Source organism: Crinia signifera, chromosome 6 (genome assembly GCF_055691185.1).
Source record: "Crinia signifera chromosome 6, ASM5569118v1, whole genome shotgun sequence".
Lineage (NCBI taxonomy): Eukaryota > Metazoa > Chordata > Amphibia > Anura > Myobatrachidae > Crinia > Crinia signifera.
The window spans coordinates 263869967-263896926 of NC_139222.1; the positions used below are offsets into that span (position 1 = coordinate 263869967).

At 42.3% G+C, this 26960-nt stretch overlaps 1 protein-coding gene across 2 annotated transcripts in view; it reads right to left on the minus strand.

The window, feature by feature from the left end:
* Window positions 1-25793, minus strand: part of MGMT (O-6-methylguanine-DNA methyltransferase) — a 360027-nt gene extending 334234 nt beyond the window's left edge. Inside the window, exon 1 of one of the 2 annotated variants that reach the window (XM_083149507.1) lies at window positions 25640-25793. Coding sequence is in view for 1 of the 2 variants with exons in the window: in XM_083149506.1 (XP_083005632.1) it covers window positions 535-624 (90 nt within the window). In the remaining variant the exon portion in view is untranslated. Of the gene's footprint in view, window positions 1-534; window positions 645-25639 lie in introns of those variants that run through there. The other variant, XM_083149506.1, reaches the window with a different exon arrangement.
* Between the last annotated feature and the right edge of the window lie 1167 nt (window positions 25794-26960).

Consider the following 26960-nt stretch of genomic DNA (forward strand, 5'->3'; position numbering starts at 1 on the left):
TTTATTATTCAGTGCAACTAATCTTTATCCAGGACGGAACATTTTGCAGGACTGTTTTTCCCTTGTAGCACTTCGTATCCTAGTGGTGCCCTTTGGAAAAAAACATAAATCATATTATCACAGGATCTGTAGGGTGCCTTTTTTGCCACTTATCAAAATAAGTGTGAAAAAGCATTCTCAGGGTACTTTGCCGGGACACATTATGAGGCCGGCATCTCTGGGCAGCACACAAACTATAAAAAGGTTTATTTTTCCCTATTTATAACATAGTTGCTGTAAAGGAATGGAAAGGTGTCATATCAGGTACGGCACTTGTCCCCGGCATATGTCCAAAAAGCACTGTTATGCACTATTATAATAAATTAAAAAAACACACATTTGCATTTGCTGACGCTAACAATGTAAAGTTTATCGCATGTTTATACTTTTTAATGTTTCCTTTTTGTGTAAAACACAGTTACAATGGCTTCTATTTTTGCAGACATTTCAGATACAAATAATGGCGAGACTTGTGATGTATTAAACCACACTTACCACTTTGTTCTGTCTCCTCCTCGGGAGAAGTAGAGGAGACTGTCGGCTGCACTGACTGACCTCAGCGTCATTAAGCCCCGCCCCCAGCATAGCAAATACTGCTATTTGTGGGTTTATGAGGAGGGAGCGGTTCTTCAAGGGAGAACGGGACAAAATTGACTCACATCATTTTAGCCCTGCCCCTCCATCTGTAAAAAAATGCAAATATATATATATATATATATATATATATATATATATATATATATATATACATACAAGTAATTCCGCGCAATATCACCAATGAATGAACTGCTGTCTATAGTATCTGTATATAGAGATATGGTGCAGCTCACTTCTATGGGCTTGTCAGGCCCCAGGTATTCGAATGTGAAAACAGGAAAAGAAGGAGCGCACAACGTGAGCAAAGTTTATATGAAGTATTTACTGTAACTCAATAAAACGGCTCACAAACATAACACAATGAATATAACCGCGTGAGATACAAGCATAATCACCGCTCCTAGAGCACGTTGCAGTGCAGGTACTGGGGACACCAGTCGATCCGACACGATGTGAACGCAAACGTGGGTACTCTCAGCAGGTAGCGGGGCGGGCACTGGGGACTCCAGTCGCACCGTCTGGCGTGTGTCAGCGGCAACAGTCACTCCGGCTCAGATGGATGGGCGGCGGGGACCGGACTATCACAGCGGCAAAAGGCAGATACAAGCAGCACGAAACAGATGGGAATCAGTGATCACAGCATCAGGTAGAAACGCCCCAACGCGTTTCGTCATCAGACTTCGTCAGGAGGCGTGTCTATGGTAGGTACGGTGGATGTTTAAATACCCAACAGATTTGCTTTTAATAAAAAACAGCTGATGTCTATCAAGTAACACAATGTGTGGCTAAGTATTCATTGCACAACAAAAAGAAAAAGGGGGAACATAGGAAATAGTACTTTAACATATTCAACCGGTGGACAATAAACATCACCGGCTGAAAAACATAGATAATATCAATGTAAAATACAGTAAATAGAAACATTTATATCTAATACAGTTTGCATAGCGCAAATACATCAATATAATTTTATATAAATTTTAAAAAAATACTAAGTAAAATTATTACTAAAGGATCAATCCCCTAGATGAGAAAATATAAAGGAATAAGAACAAGGAGAGAAGAAAACATTGATGTTAGATGTGAGACAAAAAACATTTTCAATCATCGATACATGATAATAGCAGCACAAGAACCATCAATAGATGTAAACGATTGTAAACCAAAAAAATGATGAAGATATGGACACCGATCCGCACAGTGGACATGGGATGATCCAACCACTATCGGCACCACGAAGGAGGAAAACCTCACAACAACGTGGTGTCAGTGGGAGGAACACCACAAATCCACTATTTAGTGCAGAAAGGGTACGATGTCCACACCCTCATTTAAACCATGAGGGGCGAGTGTACCGAGGGTATATATCCAATAAGTTTCCCTCCTACTAAGTTTTTTAAGGATATCGCCACCCCTTTCATCAAGGGTAATATGCTCTATCGCTTTAAAAGTGAGTTTATCAATATTAGAGGAGCAGCATGCAGCAAAATGTCTAGAAACCGTATGAGATAGAACCTTATTCTTAATATTTCTAGAATGTTCAAGAATACGAAGCTTCAAAACCCTCTTAGTTTTACCAATATATTTTTTTCCACAATTACATGTCAGCATATATATAACATGTGTGGAAAGACATGTCATACGGCTTTTCACCTTGTAGGAGTGAGTGCAATCAAAGTTCGAAAAAGAAATTCTTTCTTTATCTGCATATTTGCAGATTTTACACTTACTGCAAGGGTAAAAGCCGTTATTAATTTTAAACCAACTTTCATTGGTGTCAGAGATTCTTTTCAACATACTAGGAGCCAATGATGATTTTAAAGACGTGGCTTTCTTAAAAATAACTTGAGGTTGTGATGGTAATATGGGTTTAAGAATAGGATCTAATAGTAAAACATCCCAGTGTTTGACCAATATCTGTCTGATTTTATAACTCTCACTATTAAAGCGGGTAACAAATGGGACTAGATTTCTTTGATCATTAGTTCTACTTTTATATGTAAGGAGATCATTTCTATCTCTCTGCAAGGCTCTTTCTTTGCATTTAGTTACCAGTTCCTGAGGATATTCTTTTTGTAAAAATCTTTCACTGTAAATATTAGCTTGCTCTTCAAATTTACTGTCAGTAGCACAGTTCCTCCGCACCCTCACAAATTGGGAGTACGGAATATTATTTATCCACTTTTTATGATGGCAACTATTATAGTGGACATAGCTATTGCTATCAACTTTTTTGATGAACGTGCATGTCTCGATAGTGGGATTATCAACGGACCAAAGAGTAGTATCAATTAATAAATCAAGGAACTCGATTACATTTTTATCAGTTTTAGAAGTGAAGCGTAAATTAAAGGTATTAATATTAATTTTGGACACAAATTCATTAAACAGGGTTTCCTCACCATCCCAAATGATGATGATATCATCGATATAACGATGATATCCAATGATGTTTTTTTTAAAAACCTCAGTAATTTCAGGATTATTTTCCTCCCATTTACCAAGATATAAATTGGCCAGGCTGGGTGCATATGGCGTTCCCATAGCTACCCCAACCTGTTGTGCGAAAAATTCACCCTGAAAAACAAAAATATTATTTTCCATAACGATCTTAATACTTTTGATGACAAAATCACGAAAATTATCATCAAGAGAGTGGTCTTTATCCAAAAAATATTTAATGGCATCTAACCCTCCATCGTGAGGTATGGAGGTATAAAGCGCCTCAACATCGATGGTACACCAATGAAAGTTGGTTTAAAATTAATAACGGCTTTTACCCTTGCAGTAAGTGTAAAATCTGCAAATATGCAGATAAAGAAAGAATTTCTTTTTCGAACTTTGATTGCACTCACTCCTACAAGGTGAAAAGCCGTATGACATGTCTTTCCACACATGTTATATATATGCTGACATGTAATTGTGGAAAAAAATATATTGGTAAAACTAAGAGGGTTTTGAAGCTTCGTATTCTTGAACATTCTAGAAATATTAAGAATAAGGTTCTATCTCATACGGTTTCTAGACATTTTGCTGCATGCTGCTCCTCTAATATTGATAAACTCACTTTTAAAGCGATAGAGCATATTACCCTTGATGAAAGGGGTGGCGATATCCTTAAAAAACTTAGTAGGAGGGAAACTTATTGGATATATACCCTCGGTACACTCGCCCCTCATGGTTTAAATGAGGGTGTGGACATCGTACCCTTTCTGCACTAAATAGTGGATTTGTGGTGTTCCTCCCACTGACACCACGTTGTTGTGAGGTTTTCCTCCTTCGTGGTGCCGATAGTGGTTGGATCATCCCATGTCCACTGTGCGGATCGGTGTCCATATCTTCATCATTTTTTTGGTTTACAATCGTTTACATCTATTGATGGTTCTTGTGCTGCTATTATCATGTATCGATGATTGAAAATGTTTTTTGTCTCACATCTAACATCGATGTTTTCTTCTCTCCTTGTTCTTATTCCTTTATATTTTCTCATCTAGGGGATTGATCCTTTAGTAATAATTTTACTTAGTATTTTTTTAAAATTTATATAAAATTATATTGATGTATTTGCGCTATGCAAACTGTATTAGATATAAATGTTTCTATTTACTGTATTTTACATTGATATTATCTATGTTTTTCAGCCGGTGATGTTTATTGTCCACCGGTTGAATATGTTAAAGTACTATTTCCTATGTTCCCCCTTTTTCTTTTTGTTGTGCAATGAATACTTAGCCACACATTGTGTTACTTGATAGACATCAGCTGTTTTTTATTAAAAGCAAATCTGTTGGGTATTTAAACATCCACCGTACCTACCATAGACACGCCTCCTGACGAAGTCTGATGACGAAACGCGTTGGGGCGTTTCTACCTGATGCTGTGATCACTGATTCCCATCTGTTTCGTGCTGCTTGTATCTGCCTTTTGCCGCTGTGATAGTCCGGTCCCCGCCGCCCATCCATCTGAGCCGGAGTGACTGTTGCCGCTGACACACGCCAGACGGTGCGACTGGAGTCCCCAGTGCCCGCCCCGCTACCTGCTGAGAGTACCCACGTTTGCGTTCACATCGTGTCGGATCGACTGGTGTCCCCAGTACCTGCACTGCAACGTGCTCTAGGAGCGGTGATTATGCTTGTATCTCACGCGGTTATATTCATTGTGTTATGTTTGTGAGCCGTTTTATTGAGTTACAGTAAATACTTCATATAAACTTTGCTCACGTTGTGCGCTCCTTCTTTTCCTGTTTTCATATATATATATATATATATATATATATATATATATATATAGTTTGTATCACAGTGGCGAGATACAGACAAGTCTGTGCGGGAGGCATCAAAGCAGAGAGCGACCCCCCCCCACAGGCAGGAAACGAACTGCACCTTTTGAAGAGTGCTAGAGTGAACTCGAAAATATTTTACTTTGTTTTGTGTGCGTCTATTGGTCAGAGGAGGTACTTCACCTAATAGAGGTGAGGTGTATTTTGTTCGGATATATACCGTATATACTCGAGTATAAGTCGACCCGAATTTGACAAAAAAAACTGGGAAAACTTATTGACTCAAGAGGGACCCTCACTCGAGTATAAGCCGAGGGGGCTTTTTCAGCATAAAAAATGTTCTGAAAAAGTAGGCTTATACTCGAGTATATATGGTATATATATATATATATATATATATATATATATATTCATTCTGTTATATATACACATTATACATACATATGGTATCCATATAATTGTCACAGCAATCTAGCAGACTTAAGTTGATGCCCAATATTCCATTTCTTTCTGCAATCCAATATAATAAGCGTTCCGCAACCTCTACATACCAGATCAGATTGAAATGTCTATTATTTACTGTACAACTAGCCCAAGTATGAAATCTCCTCAAGTCTATTAATTTTGTCAGGGATGCTTACTGTATATCCTCATGGTTTATTTATGGATATTTTACAAATATAGTACAGAGCTACAACTGAGTTTCCAGGTCCCTGACCAATAATAACAATTTAAGGTAATAATGTCCTTACGTGTTCCCAGTACCTCGCTTCTCTCCTCCACCAGCTATTCCACTCTGCAGACTTTTGCATCAATTTGTTTTACAAATTACCATCTCACATTCTGACAACTGATATTTCCATCTTCTCAAGGCAATCCATAACAAAATGTATTTTAAGTCAGTGTTGAAGACACAGTAGAAAAGAAAAATCTGACTAAAATTATGATTTATGCATCCTGTAAAATCCACTCCGGTACAAACTCGATGTGGTAAATCGCGGAGCTTCCAGGACAGGTTATCAAAGCAAATTCTGTCTGAAACGAGCGAAACTTAAATGCCAGGAAATGATTATGAAGACGACATTTGATTACCGTTAACTTAACAGCCAATGGGTCGCAGGAAGACGACAGCGGAGGGTAGCACGTATATCAACGTTGTCAGAAGACCACAGATCGCACATGGTATATATATATATATATATATATATATATATATATATAATACAAAATACAAGCCGTGTATTTTGTGGTTTACATAACAGATTTTCCAAAGCTTCAAAAAAATAAAATCAAGAAATAGGTAAAAGAAATAGGTCAACAGGGCTAAAGTTTTTCACTTCTTTTGTCCCGAATTTCGACAAGTACACCGTATCAGTGTACCATGTCCCCTCACATGGCTCACTGTGCTCGGAACACTATTGCCTGCGTTTTCCCTGACACTCCTAAAAAATGGCTGTTTACCACCCACTAATGCCAGCTTCCTGTCAATCAACTTGTGCAAGGCCATCGAGAAAAAAAAAATAGCAGGATCTTATTGCAGGATGGACTTGCGCATGTGTACTACAAACCATACGCATGTGCAGTCAATCAATTATTGCATGGCCTACTAATTCGAGTTGAGTTCTGAGGAAGACGGAGGTTTAGATCTGGGGAAACAAGTTGACTATCCACACAGAAAGATATTGGTAAACAATATCGTTCAGTGACGTCACCAGGCCCTGCTGAACATGCAGCTCATTGCTATATAGCCCAACTTGATCTGCATGTTCAGGCCCTGATGGGGTTTTGGGTTGTTTAAGATATTGGGCTAGATGTACCAAGATTTTGGGCTAGATGTACTAAGCTTGAAAAGTGATAAAATAAAGAGTGATAAACAACCAGCCAATCAGATCCCAACTGCCATATCCCCAACTGAATTTAAAAAATGACAGATTGGAGCTGATGGTTTATCACTTTTCAAGCTTAGTACGTATTGCGTGGACACACTAGACTTTTTTTATTTAAGATATCACTCAAAAACATCTTATGTCTTGCCTGTGTACTCAATATATAATAAAACGTAATTATGTTGCCTGGAAACTAACGGCGTGTACAAATGGTTCGATTCTGTCTCATAACAGATGTTGACTATCCAATTTTAACTAACACTTTTGCTGTACTTTAAGGGGCATACACTGGGGCAATTTCAGTCCCATTTCTAAGTGATCTGACCAGATCGCTTAGAAATGGAGTGCAGATCACTCCGTGTGTATGGCCCCCGGCGATGGGGACGATCTCTATTGAGAACACGGGCAGTGTCAGATCGCTCAGCACACATCGCTGGTGCAGCATAAAGCTCCCGTTGCCCAGTGTGTAGGCCGAATACATTCAACAAGACAGATAGTCAAGATAAACTTACCTGCACAGTCTATTTTTCTAATCGATACTGACTAAATGGGGGCACATATCGGGATCAAATCTGTAATGAATGTGGCTGAATACTGTGCGATTCGGACAAACTTTCTATCCAATTTTGACTATATAGTCAAAATCGATAGCCAGAATCGCACCGTGTGTGTACACAGCGTAAGAATCAAAGGAAGTTATGGTGAAAAAAAAACAACAAAAACAGTATCACAGGTAATTGTTCTACAAAAGGTGCAACGGTGTTATTTGTTTTTAATTATGTACAGTGATGTTGATAACAGATTTGTAAGTGAATTAATCAGCAGGTGTCCCGACAAAGTCTCTGTTATTGCTTCACATTAACAACTAATCTATGGTGCCGTGACTCATGAAAGTTTGGAAAGGACCAAACTATTCCAGTCGTTCCCCAGCCCTAATTGTCCGCGCTCTGTGAAACTCATACAACTGCTGTCATGGTGCCCCGATGGAAGCATACTTTGTTATACTGAAACAATGAAGCGCAAGGACACACGTACACACAATGACACGTAATTATACCGCTAAGGACTATTCCATACCCTCCCATCTGCAGAGCAAAAACCGGTATAAATTTGAAAAGGGGTGTGGCCACTTTCCTATTCTTACAATGGGCAGTTGGAGACCCACGGTACAGGCCACCAAAAAAAACCGGTACATTACCTGCCAAAAAGGTACAGTTGGAGGGTATGCTAATTCAATTCTCAAGGATGACCACAAGTTGCTGGCGCTGAGTACTATTTCCCCAGCAGCAACTGACTCATTCTTGGAAACAAGTGTATAGCACAACATAGCTGAGAATTGAATTGTGCCTAACTCTCTAAAGGTCGACACACATTTATAGGTCAGCTCACTCCTACATCCTCCTTTCTCCTAGCTCACCCTGTATTTTGTAGAGAGGAGAGTTCTCCTATGAGCGACTATACACGCATACAAAGATGGATATAGAGAGAGGATATAATGGGGCCCCAGGGCCCCTAAACAAATATTGGAAAACATGACTGCCACAGCTACAGACAGTGAATGTCAACTGAGGTTTAGCAATATAAATGGACACAGAGAGATAAACAAGTAAAATAAAAATAAAGTAATGGTTAAAGCTTATACTGTGTGTATATTTATATATATATATATATATATATATATATATATATAGTGTACATACGCGCGTGTGTGTGTGAGAGAGAGAGAATATATATATATATATATATATATATACACACACACACATACATACACACACACACACACATCTTAATTGGCCGTTTGATGAAAGTTGTAACTTTATTATATGTTGCTGGTTTATTTTGTTTTTATTTTTTTAGAGTTGGGGTTGTTTTTGGACTTTAAACTTTCTGTTCTTAAAATCTCCTTACACCCTACACAACCTGCACTGCGAGCTATGCAGTATACAATATTGGCTGCGGGCGGGGAATTGAGGGCCTTATTCTGGTTGGTGCGGCCGGGCCGTACGCGTACGTCCCGGGGTTTTTTATGATCTGCGCATGCGTACATTCGCTAATGCGCAGGCGCGAACACTCCACAACGCTTACGGACGGGTCTCTACGTGCGAAAAAACCTATACGCGAGTGTACGGGCATTGGGGGCGGCATAGGGGCGTGATGAGGGGAGCGGCCGAAATAATGAGGGAAAATGGGCGTAAATATGGGCGTACACGGGGGTGTGCACCAAAAATGAGCGGTGCTACTACCGCACGATCGACTAAAGCACCGTTCATTTCGGACACAAAACAGGCGGCCGCCAACCGCCATCTCAAACCACCCCTACAGATACCGCATGCCAGCGTGCGCCTGGATTTGCTAATTTACGCTGATTACTACCAAACACATACACCTGAATGTAATAAGCAATGCTGCAGTCTATTAAGTCCAAACCATGATTTCACTACCTGCAAGCCTACACACAGCACTCAAACACATTGGAAGCTTATCTTTCGAAACTTCTCTACATTTAAAGGTTTGTTTAATTTAAGGTAAGAATCTTTGTAAGACCTGCTTATATATGCTAAGGTAGGTATTTGTTAAACAGTTATACACATTCACTACGTGCTTTCATAGACTTTACACAGTAGCACACTCAATCTACACAAGTCGACATGTGTCAACGTGTTCACTCTAATACAAACATAGGTTTTGTATTTAGGATACAATAACATAAACCACATCTAACACCTACAAAGGATGTTTCAGCAATGTTTTAAGCCCATGGCCACTATTTTGCACATTAATTAATTCAATCAATTAATTAATTTTCATAATTATAGTTGAAAGGCAAGATTTGCAGGTCCATATATGTGAAGGGTATGTCAGCGTACACGGACGTACGCTCACTCTCACGAGCGGTGACATAAGCTGACTTTTCTATTGAAAACAATAGGGACCCGTCCGTGCAAGCTGGCGTACGCTCAGATAGCCGCAAGAAGTCGGTGGGAAGACGGACGAGAGACGTCCGTAAACGGTGGTGTACGCTCAATTGTACGCCAGTTGTCGGAGTGTAAGGGCTGGCCTGTCCGTGTACGTTGGCGTACGCACATTTGTACGCCACTCCCCTTCGACGTTGTTTCTGGCCGTACGTATGCGGCTGAGTTGTGGGTGGACTTAACCCCAACGGCCGCGTACGGATAGCGTACGTTGTTTTGGAACGTACGCACGTTTGGCCGCTACGATCAGAATAAGCTCGTGAGTGTACAGGTGGAACACTACCGGTAAATTACTTTGTACAGTGACGTAAAAAAGAACCCGCTAAACGCCCGGTTCGTTGGCTATATTGTCAATTTGACCTGCATGTTCAGCCGAAGAGGGGGGTCATTACCGATGCAGGGTAGCGTGCATCGATAACTACATTGAGCAGACACACTCGAGGATATTTTAAAAGATATCGCTCAGAAGCCCCTTTCTGAATGATATCTTTTAAAAATATCCTCTAGTGTGTATGGGCCTCAAAGGTTCAATTTTATTTCCGAACATCTCGTATTCAATATATTAACATTGAATAAGATTGAAAACAAAAATGATAAATCAGTCTTGCCACCATGCATTTGAAAACAACATGTATATTATCTCTACTTTCATCAGCAATAATACCAAATTTCCTTGAATCCACCCCTCCCCCCTCCCACCCCACCCCAACAATCAAATGCAACCTGACCATTAGAGTTTCCCTGTGGATCGTGCAGACCTTTCCCAGCAGACACTGATCATTCTCCACGCTGCTGTGATTAATGATAGGATTTCACACTTGCACAATACTACACTATCTGTGTTAGATGCATCCGTGAGAGGTGGTCCGGTAATAGACAGATTTGTAGTCACGGAGCGTTCATTCCCCAGGTCTGCACTCCCTACTCACTGATATCTATTTTTATATCATCAGTTACATGGCCCTAAGCTTAATCACATGTAACTTTGAAACAAATTGTGAGGGTGCCTTTTGTAGTGCTCGACTCGATAAATCACACTTGCTACTCAAAAAACATTGTCTCTGGTGGGTTTATTCCGGCCTGTTAAGATAAAAACAAATTACAGTTTATTTTATTGCTAATTGCAAATGGGCAGCTTGACATGTTTACAAATAAATATTTTACATTACAGACGCTCTACAGCGATAGCAAAAACAAAAAAACACAAAAACAGAACCAGAGTATTTAAGTGAAATCTTTTCTAAAATTTGTTGCAATCAAGCAGCATGGAAAAAACAAATCTACAAACATATTTTGGAGACTTAACAGAAAGTTTGAGCGGCTTTCAGCTCAAAGCCGCCCAGTGTGTATAGCCCGGCGATGAGCGCTGTTGCGCGCTCCCGCATCATCGCCGGGAAAGCCGTTCATCTGCTGGTAATACCAGCAGATGAGTGGCTTTGAGGATGGATTTGCATAGTGCTGCACTATGAAAAGCCATCCTCTTCCTGCTGATGGCGCCGGGCAGGGGGAAAGAGGCTCAGTGTGTATGCACTGAGCGGCTTTCCCCCCAGCGATGATAGCGATCATCGCTGTCCATACACACTGGGCACAGTCACCCAGTGTGTATAGACTTTAATACCACCTTTTTTCAGTATTAAGTAGAATCTTTTAAAGAATTTTGCAGTTAATCATAGGTTACCGTCACATAAAACACCGCCCCATCCAACCATGGAGTTATAATCATTCCGCTCTTCCAGGGCCAAGAACTCCCCAGTTACCCCAACTATACAGGTACTACTGTGAGAACTAAGCAGCAATGCTTCCACTTGTATTGCAGTACTGTAGTGGGTTTGTTATTATTAACCGCTATAATATTAACATTAATATTACCCCCTCACCCCAGGAATAACATTAAACAACCTCACCACATCAGAAAGATGGTCACAGTAGACTATGTAGCTCCAGAGGAGGAGGGGCTTCAGAGATTTAAAAAAGCTTGGAGAATAATAAAGTACCAACCAATCAGCATTTGTAAAAAAAAATACAGTAAGGGGCAATGACTTGGCCATGAGGGGAGGGAGTAGAAACAACTTCCCTATGGCTTATTGGGGGCAGTGTTGAATCCTATAGTGGCAGTAATGCAACTGCACAACCTAGGAGGCAAAAAACCCCAAACAGACACAGACCTTTCCTTTGGGTCCAGGAGGTCCCTTGTGAGACGCGGCCCGGGGCACTTCCAACCCCTGTGCCACACCTTTATTTGTCTGTCTAGCATAAGGGAAGGGGGAACACAACTGTAATACTTTAGACAGTGGTTCCAAAACTGGAGGCTGTGGCACCCTTGGATGTCTCGGGGCACTGGCAGATGTGCCTTGGATTGGTGGTCCAGGACTAAATCAATTCATATATGGTCAATGTAAAATTACAAAAACAGTGCTTATGGCTTCCAATCATAAAAAACGTGGACAGACAGTAGCAAATCCTGTCACTGACTATAAAACTGAACCTAAAAATGACATATAAACCCAATTTTCTTCATTTAAGATTTTGGTACTTCCTCATCTTTGCGGCCACCGCTACGCCAGTTACGTTAGCCGCTACTTAACTGCTGGATTTTTGGCGAGGAAGTACCCCACCTTCCTGTGTCCACACCACCATCTATTACCTTTAGTAAAGTTGTGGCGAGCAAAGATGAGGAAGTACTAAGATTTTTTTTCTGAATTTATCAATAAAAACTTTTTGTCTGTGAAAACAATTCTGATACTCCAGGACGCCATTACTCCAAAAAGCTTCGTAACCGCGGACTTAAGGGGATAAATAGGGTGTATGCCTTTAAATTAATCCATCGACAAAAGCCTAAACCATACGGAAATCATAGCGAACACACAGTCTAAGAACTCATTAACCAGCAAATACTCCACAGGAGTCAATTTAGTTTTGAAGCCTTCTAAAAATATTACCATTATTTAGGCATTATCTTATTTTATGGCTAACTTTAAGATATCCGTGTAATTTTTTTGTTCCTCTGCAGCCAAGAATAGATTTTTTTTTTATATATCTCCGAAAATAAAAGTTTGTAAGTTCATTCATAAATAATTAGAATTTTTGGTTCATCAAAAACGATTCAATTCCCTGTCTGCTTAACAATTCCCCGTAGAATTGGAAATAGCAGTGTAAAAAGGTAATTCAAATAAGCACGCCAGACCAGAAAACATTACCTTTACAATATGTTATTGCTTCCTATTATAAGAACTTAATTTCAAACTCCGTTCCCCGTTATAATGGTTTCTTTTTAAAATTTCAAAGAGTATTACATTAAAGCCGTACCTCACCTCCCAGCTATAATATCCGTCTCTCTTATTACAGTACCGCATTTCATAAATACTTCTCATTGACAAGCCGGCTAATTCCGGTTAATTTTATTGTGTTTTGTGCACCATCACATTTGAGTGCAATTACCTCCAGGGTTTTATTGCAAAACCAGAAAGTAATCGAAACAATTATTTGAGAAGGGGGGATAAGGGAGATGGGTGGGGGTGGGGGGGGGGGGGGGGTAGCTTATACATTTTAAATCACCGGCTCTGGCATTTTCGATAAAATTGCAGCTTTATCTGAGAAAGTGGCAGGGATATCGGATAAATCTTACATCAGTCAAGTATGGCTGACCCCCTGTGCATTGCACCGTATAACAAGTGCTTCGAAAGAAACTTTCCTGGATCATCAATCATTCTTCATAATGTTACAGCGTCTATACCTAAAGAGTAGGAGATTGAAAATATAAAAAAAAAATATATATATAAAATAAATAGAAAAATAGACAATAGAGGCAAACCCATTACATCTGGACGGTTTAACTCCTTCGCTGTCACTCACTCCAGTGGTCAGGAATCTATTTCTGCCTGCAAGTTATTAATACCAGCAGTATTGCCGGGAGAAAGACGGTTTGATCGCTGGGTTCTGCTACTACCGAAATACTACATTATTAATCTGAACTGGTAAAGAAAACAAACTTTTGTATGGCAACATCTAAACCTAATTAATGTTCTATACAGTATAACAGTCAATAGATATTGGGTCAGATGCACTAAGCTTCACAAGTGATAAAATGGAGAGTAATAAACCACCAGCCAATCAGCTCCTACCTGTCTTGTTACAGGCTGTGTTTGAAAAATGTCAGGCAAGAGCTGATTGGCTGGCTGTTCATCACTCTCCATTTTATCACTTTTGAAGCGAAGTGCATCTGGCCCATTGTGTGCCAAATGAAAACATTGAAAATATAATAAGTCTTAGCAGGGGTTGGGTATGAAATTCTGGTGACATCTCCAACAGGGGTATCCCAACGGTCTGTCAGAATTCAGACGTTTTGTGGTGCGTCTCAAACTCCGTCGGCGGGGCAACGTGAACCCTGTCCGTCTCCGCCTCAGGGAGACGGACAGGGTTGGGGGGGGTGCAGGAAGGCGGCGGTGACCCGGGGGGATCGGCTGGAAGCGCCGTCGGAAGGGGACGCGCACGCCTCTCGTGCGTGCGCGTCCCCTTCTCGTTATGCAGATGGCGCTGGCGGGGGATGGCGGCTGGCGTCGCCATCCCCTGCCAAGATGGGACCTGGCCCATCTGTATGGCCCCCGAAGGATTTTTTTCCCCAGACAAACGGCCCTTGGCACACAAAAGGTTCCACACCCCTGGTGTAGATCAACGATAAGGTTGGAATCATACTTAAAAAGTCTCTATGCAGCTTTTCCGGGGGTGGTGGGACTTGCCATCCTTAAGCAGCATCCCCTTTTCTGAAAATGATGTAATTCGTGGCTCTTTGGGGATTTGCATCATTTTAGCCCGACCCCCTCAACAAAAACCCATGAAGATCAGTATTTGACCAGCAGAGGGAGGGGGTTTAGAAGCCCCACTAAAAGTGGGAGGGTTGCCAACCCTTCCAGGGGGGACGGGAAAGGGACCCGATTTCCGGGACCCTCTCAACCATTCCGGGAGGGTAGGTAAGTATGGTCTGAATTAGGACCCTAGACCTTTAATTTGATCGATCATGTAGGGTGCTGGGACAATGGCATCAAAGAAATAGGTCACTCAAAACAGTCGCGCTTCTGCTATTAATATATAAATATTATTCAATGTCATATTAAGCAAAGAAAAATGGTATAATTATCAATTTCATAGCTGCAAAACAGAAAGTGTTTGTGATACTTCCCAATTCAATGCCTATTGGAACATACTTGTACAGCTACCGAAGGTGAAAGTGTTAACATGTGATACAAGTGTAAGCCATCTGTAACCTCGGCAAAGTTCATTTGTATCTTAAAAATAGACGGAATGCAGCTTCTCCCCACTGAACGCCGCAAAGAAGAAAAAAAAATTACACATTTAAAGTATTTTGTCAGGGACCTCACACGGGAATTATTTTACGTAACTTCTACCATATATTAAAACAATTTAATATACTTGGGCTCAAGAGGTTAGCAGCTGTGATGTGGTTACCTGTACAAATTTATGTTTACTAAAATGCTATGTCCCTGGAGCGGTGGTATTAATAATCATGCAACAAAAATTATGTTTCCCACTTCCTGTCACCTGTGATAAGTAACCGTGAATTTGAAGAATATTTTATCTCAATTTAAAGAAGTTATAGATATCATCTCTCAACGTGGTTCCCTCAGAGGGCCACATAAATATTGGCTTCTAGCTGAACTTTCAACACCAAATAACGACGACAGCAACAACCTTTACTCTGATGTAAAACTAAATTACACGGCAAAGACATATAAAATAATTATTATAATAACAATAATAAAAAGGTTGTTTAAAAAATATCCTCACGATACATTGGAAGTAAAACCTTAATTGACGGGTATATAATAAATACACAAGCATTATTATAATAATAATAATAATAATAATAATAATAATAATAATAATAAGATGTGCCCAGTTTCAAATGTTTGCTGGAGGGAACATTTTACCCCTTTTCTCCCCCTTAGGAGTCGAAAAAAATCCCTGCTCAGTAAATGGCTGCAATTAACCGTTACAGTTTTCAGACCACCCAGCAGGTCACCAAATGTCACATTTTCCAGAGCACAATGGTGATGCATTGTAAATAGTAGAGATGAGCGGGTCCGGATCTCCGGGATCCGAATATCGCGATCCGAGCCGGCTCGGGAGTTCCCGCCTAAATTCCGGACCAAAAACGAGGCAAAACATCATCATCGCGCTGTCGGATTCTCGGGAGATCTGGATTCTATATAAGACGCACGCGACTCCCGCCATCTTTACTCCAGCATAGGAGAGGGAAGAGGGTGGTTGTGCTCTGTGCTGTGCTATAATAATAATATATTATTTTGCTGCTGCTCACTCGATTAGGGTCTGCAGGGGCTGCTGTACACAAGTCCAGTGTACAGGGGCTGCAGTGGCCAGTGTACAAGGGGCTGTACAAGGGCTGTGTTCAGTGTGACAGGGCTTGTGTCCAGTGTGACAGGGCCTGTGTACAGTGTGACAAGGTCTGTGTCCAGTGTACAGGGTTTGTGTCCAGTGCACAGGGGCTGTGTCCAGTGTACAGGGGCTGTGTCCAGTGTACAGGGGCTGTGTCCAGTGTACAGGGGCTGTGTCCAGTGTCCAGGGGCTGTGTCCAGTGTCCAGGGGCTGTGTACAGGGGTTCTGTCCAGTGTGACAGGGCCTGTGTCCAGTGTGACAGGGGCTGTGTACAGTGTACAGGGGCTGTGTACAGGGGTTGTGTCCAGTGTACAGGGGTTGTGTCCAGTGTACAGGAGCTGTGTTCAGTGTCCAGGGGCAGTGGGATAGTTTATTAAACTGCCACCCTGTCTGCCCCTGCAGTGCCGCTCTGCCAGGTTGGAAGTGTAAGGTCCACATGTATGTGATGCCCACTGCTGTCGCTTAGCTTAGTCATCCAGCTACCTTGGTATACCCTTTTGGCCCAACTACAGTAAATGAAAACAATTTTGTAAGCTGTGAAGTGATCAAAATTGACTAGAAATGAGTGGAAACTAATGTTATTGAGGTTAATAACACTTTAGGGGCAAAAACAGGCCCAAATTCTGTTATTTTAGCCATTTTTAGCATTTTTTCATAAAAATCCAGATCCAAAACCAAAACCAAAACCCACAAGGGTGGTTTTGCCAAAACCAATCCAGATCCAAAACACGAAGGGAGATCCAGATCCAAAACCCGAAAAAGTGGCCGCCGCACATCTCTAGTAAATAGGTGGATGTTTTGCCACATAACTGTAAAACAAAGCAACCAATTATAATGGCAATATTTTTCTGTAATGGTGTGTACCATGGGTCTTCAAACTGCGGCCCTCCAGATGTTGTGAAACTACAAATTCCAGCATGCCTTGCCACAGTTTTAACACTCCCTTATAGCAAAACTGTGGCAAGGCATGCTGGGATTTGTAGTTTCACAACATCTGGAGGGCCGCAGTTTGAAGACCCATGGTGTGTACACACGGTAGATGTGCCTTAAGATCCTATCCACGATCCGATCAGATAGGATCGTGGATAGGATCTTAAGGCACATCCGATTTGCATCCTATCTTGACTTTATAGTGCAGATCTGCATATATATATGTCTATATAGACAAGGCAGCCAAGACTTTCTGGCTTCCGATACGTGAACGCGCATCGGGATCGGATCGGGATCGCAAGGGTTAAAACCCTTGCGATCTGCATCCGATTCCGATCCGATGTTGACTATATCGTCTACATCGGAAAGGAAATCGGACTGTGTGTACACAGCATCAATCTACAGACCAAGAGCTTCAATTTGGCATTATGATGTGACGCGCTTAGTCAGCAGCATTATAAAGGCCAGCCTTTTGTTATTCTTTTATATAGGATATTATTATTATTATTATTATTATTATAGATACATAAATACAATATACAAATAAATAAATACGGTCATTAAAATAAGCATTTCAGCATATGATTTAGTTTGTAATTTCACGGATATTTCCATTAACCCTTTGAGCGCCAAGTGAATTGGTCAAAATGGGTGTGGAAACGGCCAAGCATACATTTTTATTCATCATAATGATCTGTAATGTTTCCCTTGTATAGGAAATAAAATCTTTTTTTTTTTTTTACACAACATTTTTTATTTGAATTTATATAACAAACGTGAGCGACGCCGGCATTTTTAGCGAGATATTTTGCACATCTCTCACAGAGACGTCGGCACTCAAAGGGTTAAGCAGAGGCTATAGATACGTAGTGGGAAAAGAGGTCCAGTGATGCCTGTTACCAGCCGTTTCAGAGCTTCTGTGCTATTTACACAGCAGCATCAATCATGTCTAGCGGATTCTTAACACCAACTGCTCCACACTGGGGAATCCCCAAATCTTGTTATGTGAACTCTCCTGCAAAGCGTTGCAGTGCACCTGGAAGGGACGGCATTTCCGCTGGAACTTACTTAGGTCTAGATGCCGCGTTTAGTATACGTATGAGTTTTGCCTCTGAAGAGAGAAGGCACGATAAATGCTGTCGGTGGAAAATAAGCTCACAGTATCCCAAATGTCATGCACAAAGCATATCGTTATCATTTCCATGTGTACTGTATATATATGCGGTGCTTACTGTATACTTATGATTAGAAAAATGGCTGCGAACTATGGCGCAGGCAATAGCCAAGCAATAATAGGATATTTCTCACTATATATATATATATATATATATATATATAATTAGTTTTCTTTGAGCAAAACAGGAATAGCAAAGTTCAGTAGGCCATCTATCATTGCAACGAATCATAATCAACAGACGCGGCTCAGTGAGGTCCCCTCATATCACAGCGCCGGCACCGGGCTGATCTGCAGGATAAAGATCTACTGTATTACATACTGGTGCCTGCGGAATCATTACACAGGGATATAGAGAAATTCTTCCACCACTTACTGCTGGCTTCACATAAAGCACACTTGCCTATTCTTGTCTTTTCCGCTCTGGGAGTAGCCCGTATAAAAGACAACAAACTACCACTCCCTTATGCCACTCAAACACCGCATTTCGCGGGCCCGCGGGTTTGCCCCTGGTAACGAGCATGTAAGTAGAAATGTCAATTAATGTATGGGGGTGGGGGCACAAACTTTATTGCTTATATTCTGTGTACAACTGCGTCTGTGCCTTCATATTAAATGCTACGTTACAGTGTTTTCCTGGAGAACTACATATTTTAATTGATGCCACTTATAATTAAGTAGCAAAGTCTGCATGTGTGTCTTATCCGCATAGTGTTATAAATAAGCCCTATTTTCTGCAAAAAAATACACCCCATGTTAGTAACGTTGCTCTTTGCGTATGAGCAGTATATAGGTGCCAATGGCACAGATAGTGGGAGGCACACATTTTCGTAAAGGTTCCTTTATGGGGACACAGACTAGAAGTTTACACTTAACTTCCAAATTTAGGACCCAGGAGTGGGTGTGTGCATGCACGCACAGAGAGTGGTGCGGTGGCTACTGGGAGGGATTCTATTGGATGAATTGTAAAGAGAAACCCATAGGCTTTTACTGGGTGACACCAGCTACTGATGGCATTACCCAATGGCCCCAAGCTCCAGAATGCAATGCATTCTGGAACTCTGTAGATAAAATACTCAGAAATCAAGATTTTCTGGGTTTTATCACATTTAAAGCTTTAGTACATCTCGTCCATAATCTAGGGCATGGCTAAGCAGACATCTCTAATCTACCACCAACACACTGAAAGCTGCTGCTCCCATGGAAACCTGCCAAGTCATGCTTTGATCCACCTACATGTGCCCTGGCTGCTTCGGGATCCGGACAACGGGTCTACAGCAAAAAGGTCGACATGCAAAAAAGGTCAACATGGGGTTTTTCACTGTTTTCTGAGCCGATGTGTGCCGACAGGTGGTATTTTATCCCTACCATCCACTAGGGAGTGGTGCAGGGGTGGGGAACCTTTTGGGGTCCAAGGGCCATTTGCATTGGGTCATAATGCCTCGGGGGCCATTTTTAAAAAGAAAAACGTACAAATCGCCCTGCGGCAGCCGTCCCACGTTCCGCCGGCTTCCGGTTTACTGATGCAGGGGAAATCTCGTGAGAGGTCGGTAGCTCTCGCGAGATTTCCCCTGTACTTGACTCCCTGCACAGACACCGAGAGGGTGGGTGGGTCACAAAGACCATCTCCGGGAGGCGTATACGGCCCGCTGGCGTTGTGGGAGAATAAAATAGTGTGCCGAGCGTAGCAAGGGGATGCGGTGCACTTAAAACTGTGTCCATGTTGACTGTGTCGACATTTAGGTAAAAAAACGGTGAAAACCCCCATTTCGACCTAATACTTGTGTCAACCTTTTTGCATGTCAACCTTTTTGCTGTAGACCCCTTGTCCCACTTCCGCTGCTTCAGTGTTAATTTGCCTACCACAAATTTGGCGGCTTACTGCCTTTTGTTTTTGTAGTGTTGCTGCGCCTCAATCTCTGTGTGCATCTGCTGCCACTTATATGTCAGTGTTCCACTAGTTATAAACCTGTCAACATGCCGACTTCTGCAATAGGCTTTCACTTTAAACTGTGACCGTTTTAACTCACAAACTCTCCACCCCACCCCCAGTCCCTATCTCCAATCTCTGTCTTCACAGTAGGGATGGCCATTGACTGTTCCCAAAACATCGATGGCCGGGACCTACTGCTCAATGTTTTGGGCATCAATAGGCGAGGATCGAATAGTTGTATGCCATCGATGGATGACATCCGACAGCGATTATTTTTTTTCCCCCTGCCACCGCATTTGGACAGTCCTTCAGTCTGTCTCCTGCCCTGCCACTCGTCTGTCTCCTGCCCTGACACTCGTCTGTCTCCTGCCCTGACACTCGTCTGTCTCCTGCCCTGACACTCGTCTGTCTCCTGCCCTGACACTCGTCTGTCTCCTGCCCTGACACTCGTCTGTCTCCTGCCCTGACACTCGTCTGTCTACTGCCCTGACACTCGTCTGTCTACTGCCCTGACACTCGTCTGTCTCCTGCCCTGACACTCGGCTGCAGTTCGCAGCTTCTTCTTGGCCAGAGATGCGACAAAGCAGTTAGAATGGCCCGCTGCATGGCCTTGTGGGGGTGTGCTGGCTGCCGCTCGGCTCTATGTACTCATATAAACCGCCCCGTCCCAGACCCCGGACGGTGGAACCCCTGGACCTTGACTGACGGACAGAGGGGTCCGTCAATCAAGGTCCACCGTCCGTCCCACTTGTCTCCCTCCCTCTTCCGCATGCCGCCCCCCCCCTTCCCCCCGGCTACCTGAGAATGGACTTCGGTTCGACCGTCGGCGGTGCCACAGCTAGGAGGTGCGTGCATGCCCAGAAGAATCGTTGTCGAGATTGATTCAGTTAAAGTTTCTACTGCACTAAGCTATGGCCAGTGATAGAATGTTTTATAGCCATCGATGGTTCCTGCTTAAAATGCCATCGCTGGCAACCATCGATGTGGGATGTGTCGACGGCCATCTGTTCTTCACTGCTCTCTCTCTCCACATCCAGCATGGTTGAAACAGACTAGCGTACTTGCAAAACAATGCTTTCATTTTCTGTCCTCTTTTTTTTTCTGACCTCTTTTAGCACACAAAGGAGTAATTTGGTCTGTAGAACAGCCTATAGTGGTCGGTGGCGGTACTTCACCTCATAGAGGTGAGGAGTAGTTAGAGATATACATATCCGTTCAACTTGGTTGATTTCGATTTTGTCTATAAAAAAAAAGTCATGAGCGTAACGTTTGGCAACAAGTTGCTTAAACTTTTGATATTTCTCATAAGTTTAAGAAAAAAGTTAATCTTGGGTAAGGGTGGTATTACCCTACATTACCCTACAGCACAACTGGTCCTCGGTTTACAAAGAGCTTGCTCACCCCAAAAGCAGCAAGGAAACCATTTCTGGTTTACTGCTCAGACAAACGTCAAACACATCGCACGGCAAGAGATGTAAATACAGCAACGCGCGCTTATCAAGTAGGAAACGCTGGGGGAAGCCACCGGCCGCATTAGCATGTGAGTGCACGTACAGGTAGAAACCTCTGCTGCCTAGGAATTGGCTGGAGATTGTGTTCACATTACACTCGCTTCATACCTCCTCAGAGACTGCATGCAAATAATATAAAGTGCCCACATTTCATACCCCATTAGTTTATCAACATTTCCACATCAACTACAGGGCAGTGGAGTTCTGTCAGTGTGCTTTCATATTCCCGCTGACCTGATATGCAAGTCTAAGTGGGTGAATGACAAAATAACCCTTACAGAGAGCGCACTGCATGGAAGGGAAGCAGTGAAGGGTGCATGCATCTGTCATAGCGTCTATGCTTAAGCCTGATTTCTGTCACTGGTACATAATGTATCACACTGAGCACCAGTACACAACACTCCAAGGTTGCAGTGATCAATAAAGATCGTTGCCTGGGCCAGGAGCAGCTACCGGGCACGCTAACACAATTTAACACATGAATATTTGCACCAATTACGGGGGCTGGCAATCTTCTCCGGCTCATACGCTGCAGTTTGTTTCCGCTGAAGACTAGAACGATAGGATTGGGCAGCAAAACCCAGACATCTTCACCGTGAGCAGCAGTTTACATAACATAGACAAAAAATGTGTATTACTATCATTATCAAATTATATGGCGCCACAAAGGATCCGCAGAGCCCAGTTGCAGAGCAACAAATAGGCAAAACAAAAAAAAACAGTGACTTGTAGTTCAAGATAGTATAGTGCAGGGTATATATACAGATCATTTAATGAATGGACTGCAATATAAGTTCATTCTTTATTAAATTCGTTTTTTTCTTGTGTGTTCTGTCTGTAAATTGTGTATTTACATAACCTGTCATCGGAATAGGATTTAAGCTGGGAACACAATACAATATGCTCCATTGAGGATATCGCTGGGGCTCCCGGGAAATCAATATAGTGCATACCCCCTTCTTAGCGGCTTGCAAGGACTCGGATTCAGACGCTAAAGCGTCTCAATTGTAGCGTATACATTACGCTACACTGATAGCGTAGCGCTGCAACGAGAACAGCAAGAGTGGCACGCGCACACGCTACGCTGGTAACGTAGAGCTGAGAACAGCTAGGATAACAGCTAGAGCGGCACGCGCACAGAGTCTGGCAAGCTGCCAAGTTTCAGACTGTGCGTGCGGTGGCGCCGTGAAACTACACAAGTACCAAAAAATCTAAAACAAGTGCCAAATCGGATCTCCCGGGGAGCTACGGGGAGTGTAATAGAAATCTGGTACGACTTTGCCTCAGAAAGTTGCTGTCCTTTTTTAAAGAGCTGTTCTGTGTCAAATCCAAGAGCAACAACTTTAGATACCAAATCACTGTTTTTTTTCTATTAGTGAAAATTGCATCCAGAAAGCTGCTCTGTGCCATATCCAAGGGCCACAAAAAAACGCTCACAAAACTCAACCTACTGTACACCACCTTTGACACCAGATAAGTGCCACTGGCAGGAAAAAAAAAAAAAAACACTGAAGTCATATCCCATAAACCACCTGTGCTCCTCATAGAGGATCTGGGAAGTATCCATGATTACAGGTGCCCGAGAACAGGGTATAACCTCGGACACAGAGAGATGCACAGTCAGCAGTCTCCTATAATAACACAGGATTGGTATTGTATCTACGGTGCATTAGACATCTCGTCATCGACAGCTCAACCCACAATACTTCCAGCCAAATAAACACCCATCTGTATTACTTTGTCTGACAAACAAACTGGCCTCGTAAGAGTGATCTGGTGAAATGTATCTATAAAACGGGAATAGAAAGGCAGAACGGAGCAATTTAGTCGGAGATTTTGCAGGACGCAGCAACTTTGAATGTTTAACCACTTTGATAAAAATAAAGGATAAAATCTTCTGTGAAACGTTTTAAAGCAGAAAGTCTTTTTCATTCATCCGTATTAAGCCTCCGACATACATTATTGTATCAGCCAATGTGATGGATAGTGCACATTTGTCTATATACTGTACATAAGCCAATACTTTATACGTATATTAAATATATTATACAGTGTTACAGCAAAGATAAAAACCAATGAGAAAATTAAACTGTTAATAAATAAATAAATAAACAAACAAACAAACAAACAAATAATGTAAGGAAACTGGGACACAGGCACGTCTTTTTTTCCCTCTTTTCCTTGTGGGGAATTGTGCAGGAAAACCTAGGCAACCACAGGGAGAATACACCAACTCCACACAGTTAAGGTGCCCACACACTAGAACGATTATTTTCGGCCAAATCCAACCGATCTGACCTTTTCTTTTTGCCTCGATCGGATGTGCGCTCCCACTGATCTTTTGCTAAATCTTCTGATCCTACATGCTGCATGAAAGATCAGAAGATTTAGCAAAAGATCCATAGGAACGCACATGGGATCTTAAGAGAAGTTTTTGGTGAAGATGTGCGCTTGCCCGAAATCTTTTCAAGGATAATATATGCGCACATCTTAAGATCGCAGATCTTTCTAGTGTGTGGACACCTGAAGGGTCGTGGTGGGAATCAAACCAATGAATGAGTGCTGTGAGGCAGAAATGCTAACCAGTACACCATCCGTGCTGCTCAACTAGAGAGGTAATGGTGTGTACGCACAGTGAGATTTACCATTCCAGCCCCTCTATTTCATTGCCGGCGCTCGCCACGGTCCTCTGGATCCGCCTACAACCCCGATGTTATCACTGTGGGACCATGAATCCCGAAGAAGAAAGCTAACTATAATGGTGGTGTCGTTTGAAAACGATAAAAGTGCATACACACTGACCAATATCGAGATGTTATCAGCCCCTGCTCCGTAAATGTAGTTGCGGACAATAGTGTCAGATTGACCTGTATGTATATGTGAGCAATATTGAGCATACATACTGATGCTGTACACACAGGGGTGATCCTCGACACCGCCGATATTGTTAACTAGATCCCAGTGTTGGGGCAGTCCATACATACTCACCGAAAGATATCGGTCAGTGACGTCACCCTTTCCCGGCTCCGTACATGAAGTTGTTGACTGGATAGTGATTGAGCTTCATGTACAGATGACAGGGGGGTCAGTAATGATATTGTCCATATTGTTAATGATATATCACCCAGTTTATACCCAGCATGACCGATATTCATGATATATAGTTAATGGCATTGTGCATATTGTTACAATATATCGCCCAGTGTGTACCCAGCTATACAGTAAGGACATTGTTTGGGGGGGGGGGGGGGGGGGGGCAGGGAATGCAACTAGATAACTAAATCTATGGGGACAGAGGCAATGGGATAACCCTATTATTTTATTGTTTATTTACCAAAATAATAGTGAGGCAGATGTATGAAGCCTGGTGAAGAGATACAGTAGAAGGTGATAATGCTCCAGCTAATCAGTTATGTTTGGAAAATGACAGTTAGGATTTATTAAAATTATTCTAGTCTTAACAAAGAAAAAAAAAATATTTTTTTACCCCCACACTACTACAATATCAACCAATCAGCATTTTCCTACGGAATAGCACTCTGAACGCAGGGACCTTACTGGTTGTGATCACAATTCTAGCTATTTATCTAGCATAGTCAATAAAATGAGTTACTTAGTATATGCTGATTGGTTGCTATGGGAAACACCTTCATGTTGTCAGGCTCAAAGGATGGATACACCTCCCCTAAATGGTCTGGGATTATAGGGCCAAGTAAGTTCTCCCACACTGACTAGTTTGCAGGATGTCTCACATCACATTGAAGTGTTTGCTGCCCACAGTATACAAGTCCCATAATGCACTCTGAGAAAAATCAAACTAGCCATTTGGTGCCTGTAGTATTTTATATACAGTATATGGTTTCTGTGCTCCTCCACTACAGAGCTCTGCTACATCCACACTCACCACTACAATCCACCACGCTGTCTGCTCTGCAGTCACACAGTCAATGCTGCTTCCTCTTCCCCTGCCTGATGCAAACAAACTCTGCCCTTCTTCCTCCTCCTCCTGCAGGTCATGTGCTGCTGCTGTGTGCTGTATTGTGTGTGCCCTGATCAGTGCTGGGCAGGCTCAGGATGTGGGGCATGTCGAGGCATAACACTGTGGTGTATGACAATACTAAAAGCATATAACATTTTTGGGTACTTATGTAGTATCTGGGCTGCCGATTTCTAAATCGGGTCGGATCGGGAGATCGCATCGCATCGCATGCGACCATGCGATTCGATGCGATGCGATGCGATGACCCGATTTTTCCATAGGAATCAATGTTAAAATGGACTGAGTCCATTTTAACATGGAATTCAATGGGAAAAATGGGTCCTTTTCATACCCCTACTATCCAAGTGGGCATGGAGTTGGATATAAACCTGTGGCGAGCGTAGCGAGCCACCGAGCCCGAAGCGTGGCGAGCGAAGCGAGCCCCGCGAGGGGACGAATACCGTCCCCTCGCGGGGCTCGCTTCGCTCGCCACGCTTCGGGCTCGGTGGCTCGCTACGCTCGCCACAGGTTTATATCCAACTCCATGCCCACTTGGATAGTAGGGGTATGAAAAGGACCCATTTTTCCATAGGAATCATTTTAACATTGATTCCTATGGAAAAATCGGGTCATCGCATCCGATATCGGATGCGATGCGATGCGATGCGATATCGCATCGCATCGCATCTGATTGTATGCCTTAACTTAAGGCATACAATCAAAAAATCGGCAGCCCAGATACTACATAAGTACCCATTTTTGTATCCTTATTAGTTTTCATACAAGTCTGCAGAATGACAGGCACACGCCACATACAATACATGCTTCATTATTTGCAAGACTTATAAAAGTTATGAGGTGAAAACAGCACAACAGGTCAGGTGCAGTGATAATGATGTAGCTATATAGGAATGCACAGACACCAATGACAGTTACCAACAGAAAAGAAAAAATGAACAAATAATCAGCTGCACCCTACTTGGTTTATGGTAACTTTACATGCAGTATAAAGAAAATATTACGTTCTGTGAATACGTATTGTTAAGGTGATCAAACATGGTGATTGTAAGCTCTCACGACCAGGGCCCTCTCTCCTCATGTGCATCTCTAAGAATACTGTATATCTTCGTGACTGGTAAAATACTGTAGCCTCAGTGTCTGCTGCTGCAACTGTTTTTTATGTACCATGTACTTGCCCTAACTTGTATTTGTACAAGAGATGAGCGGCGGGCACTTTTTAGGGTTT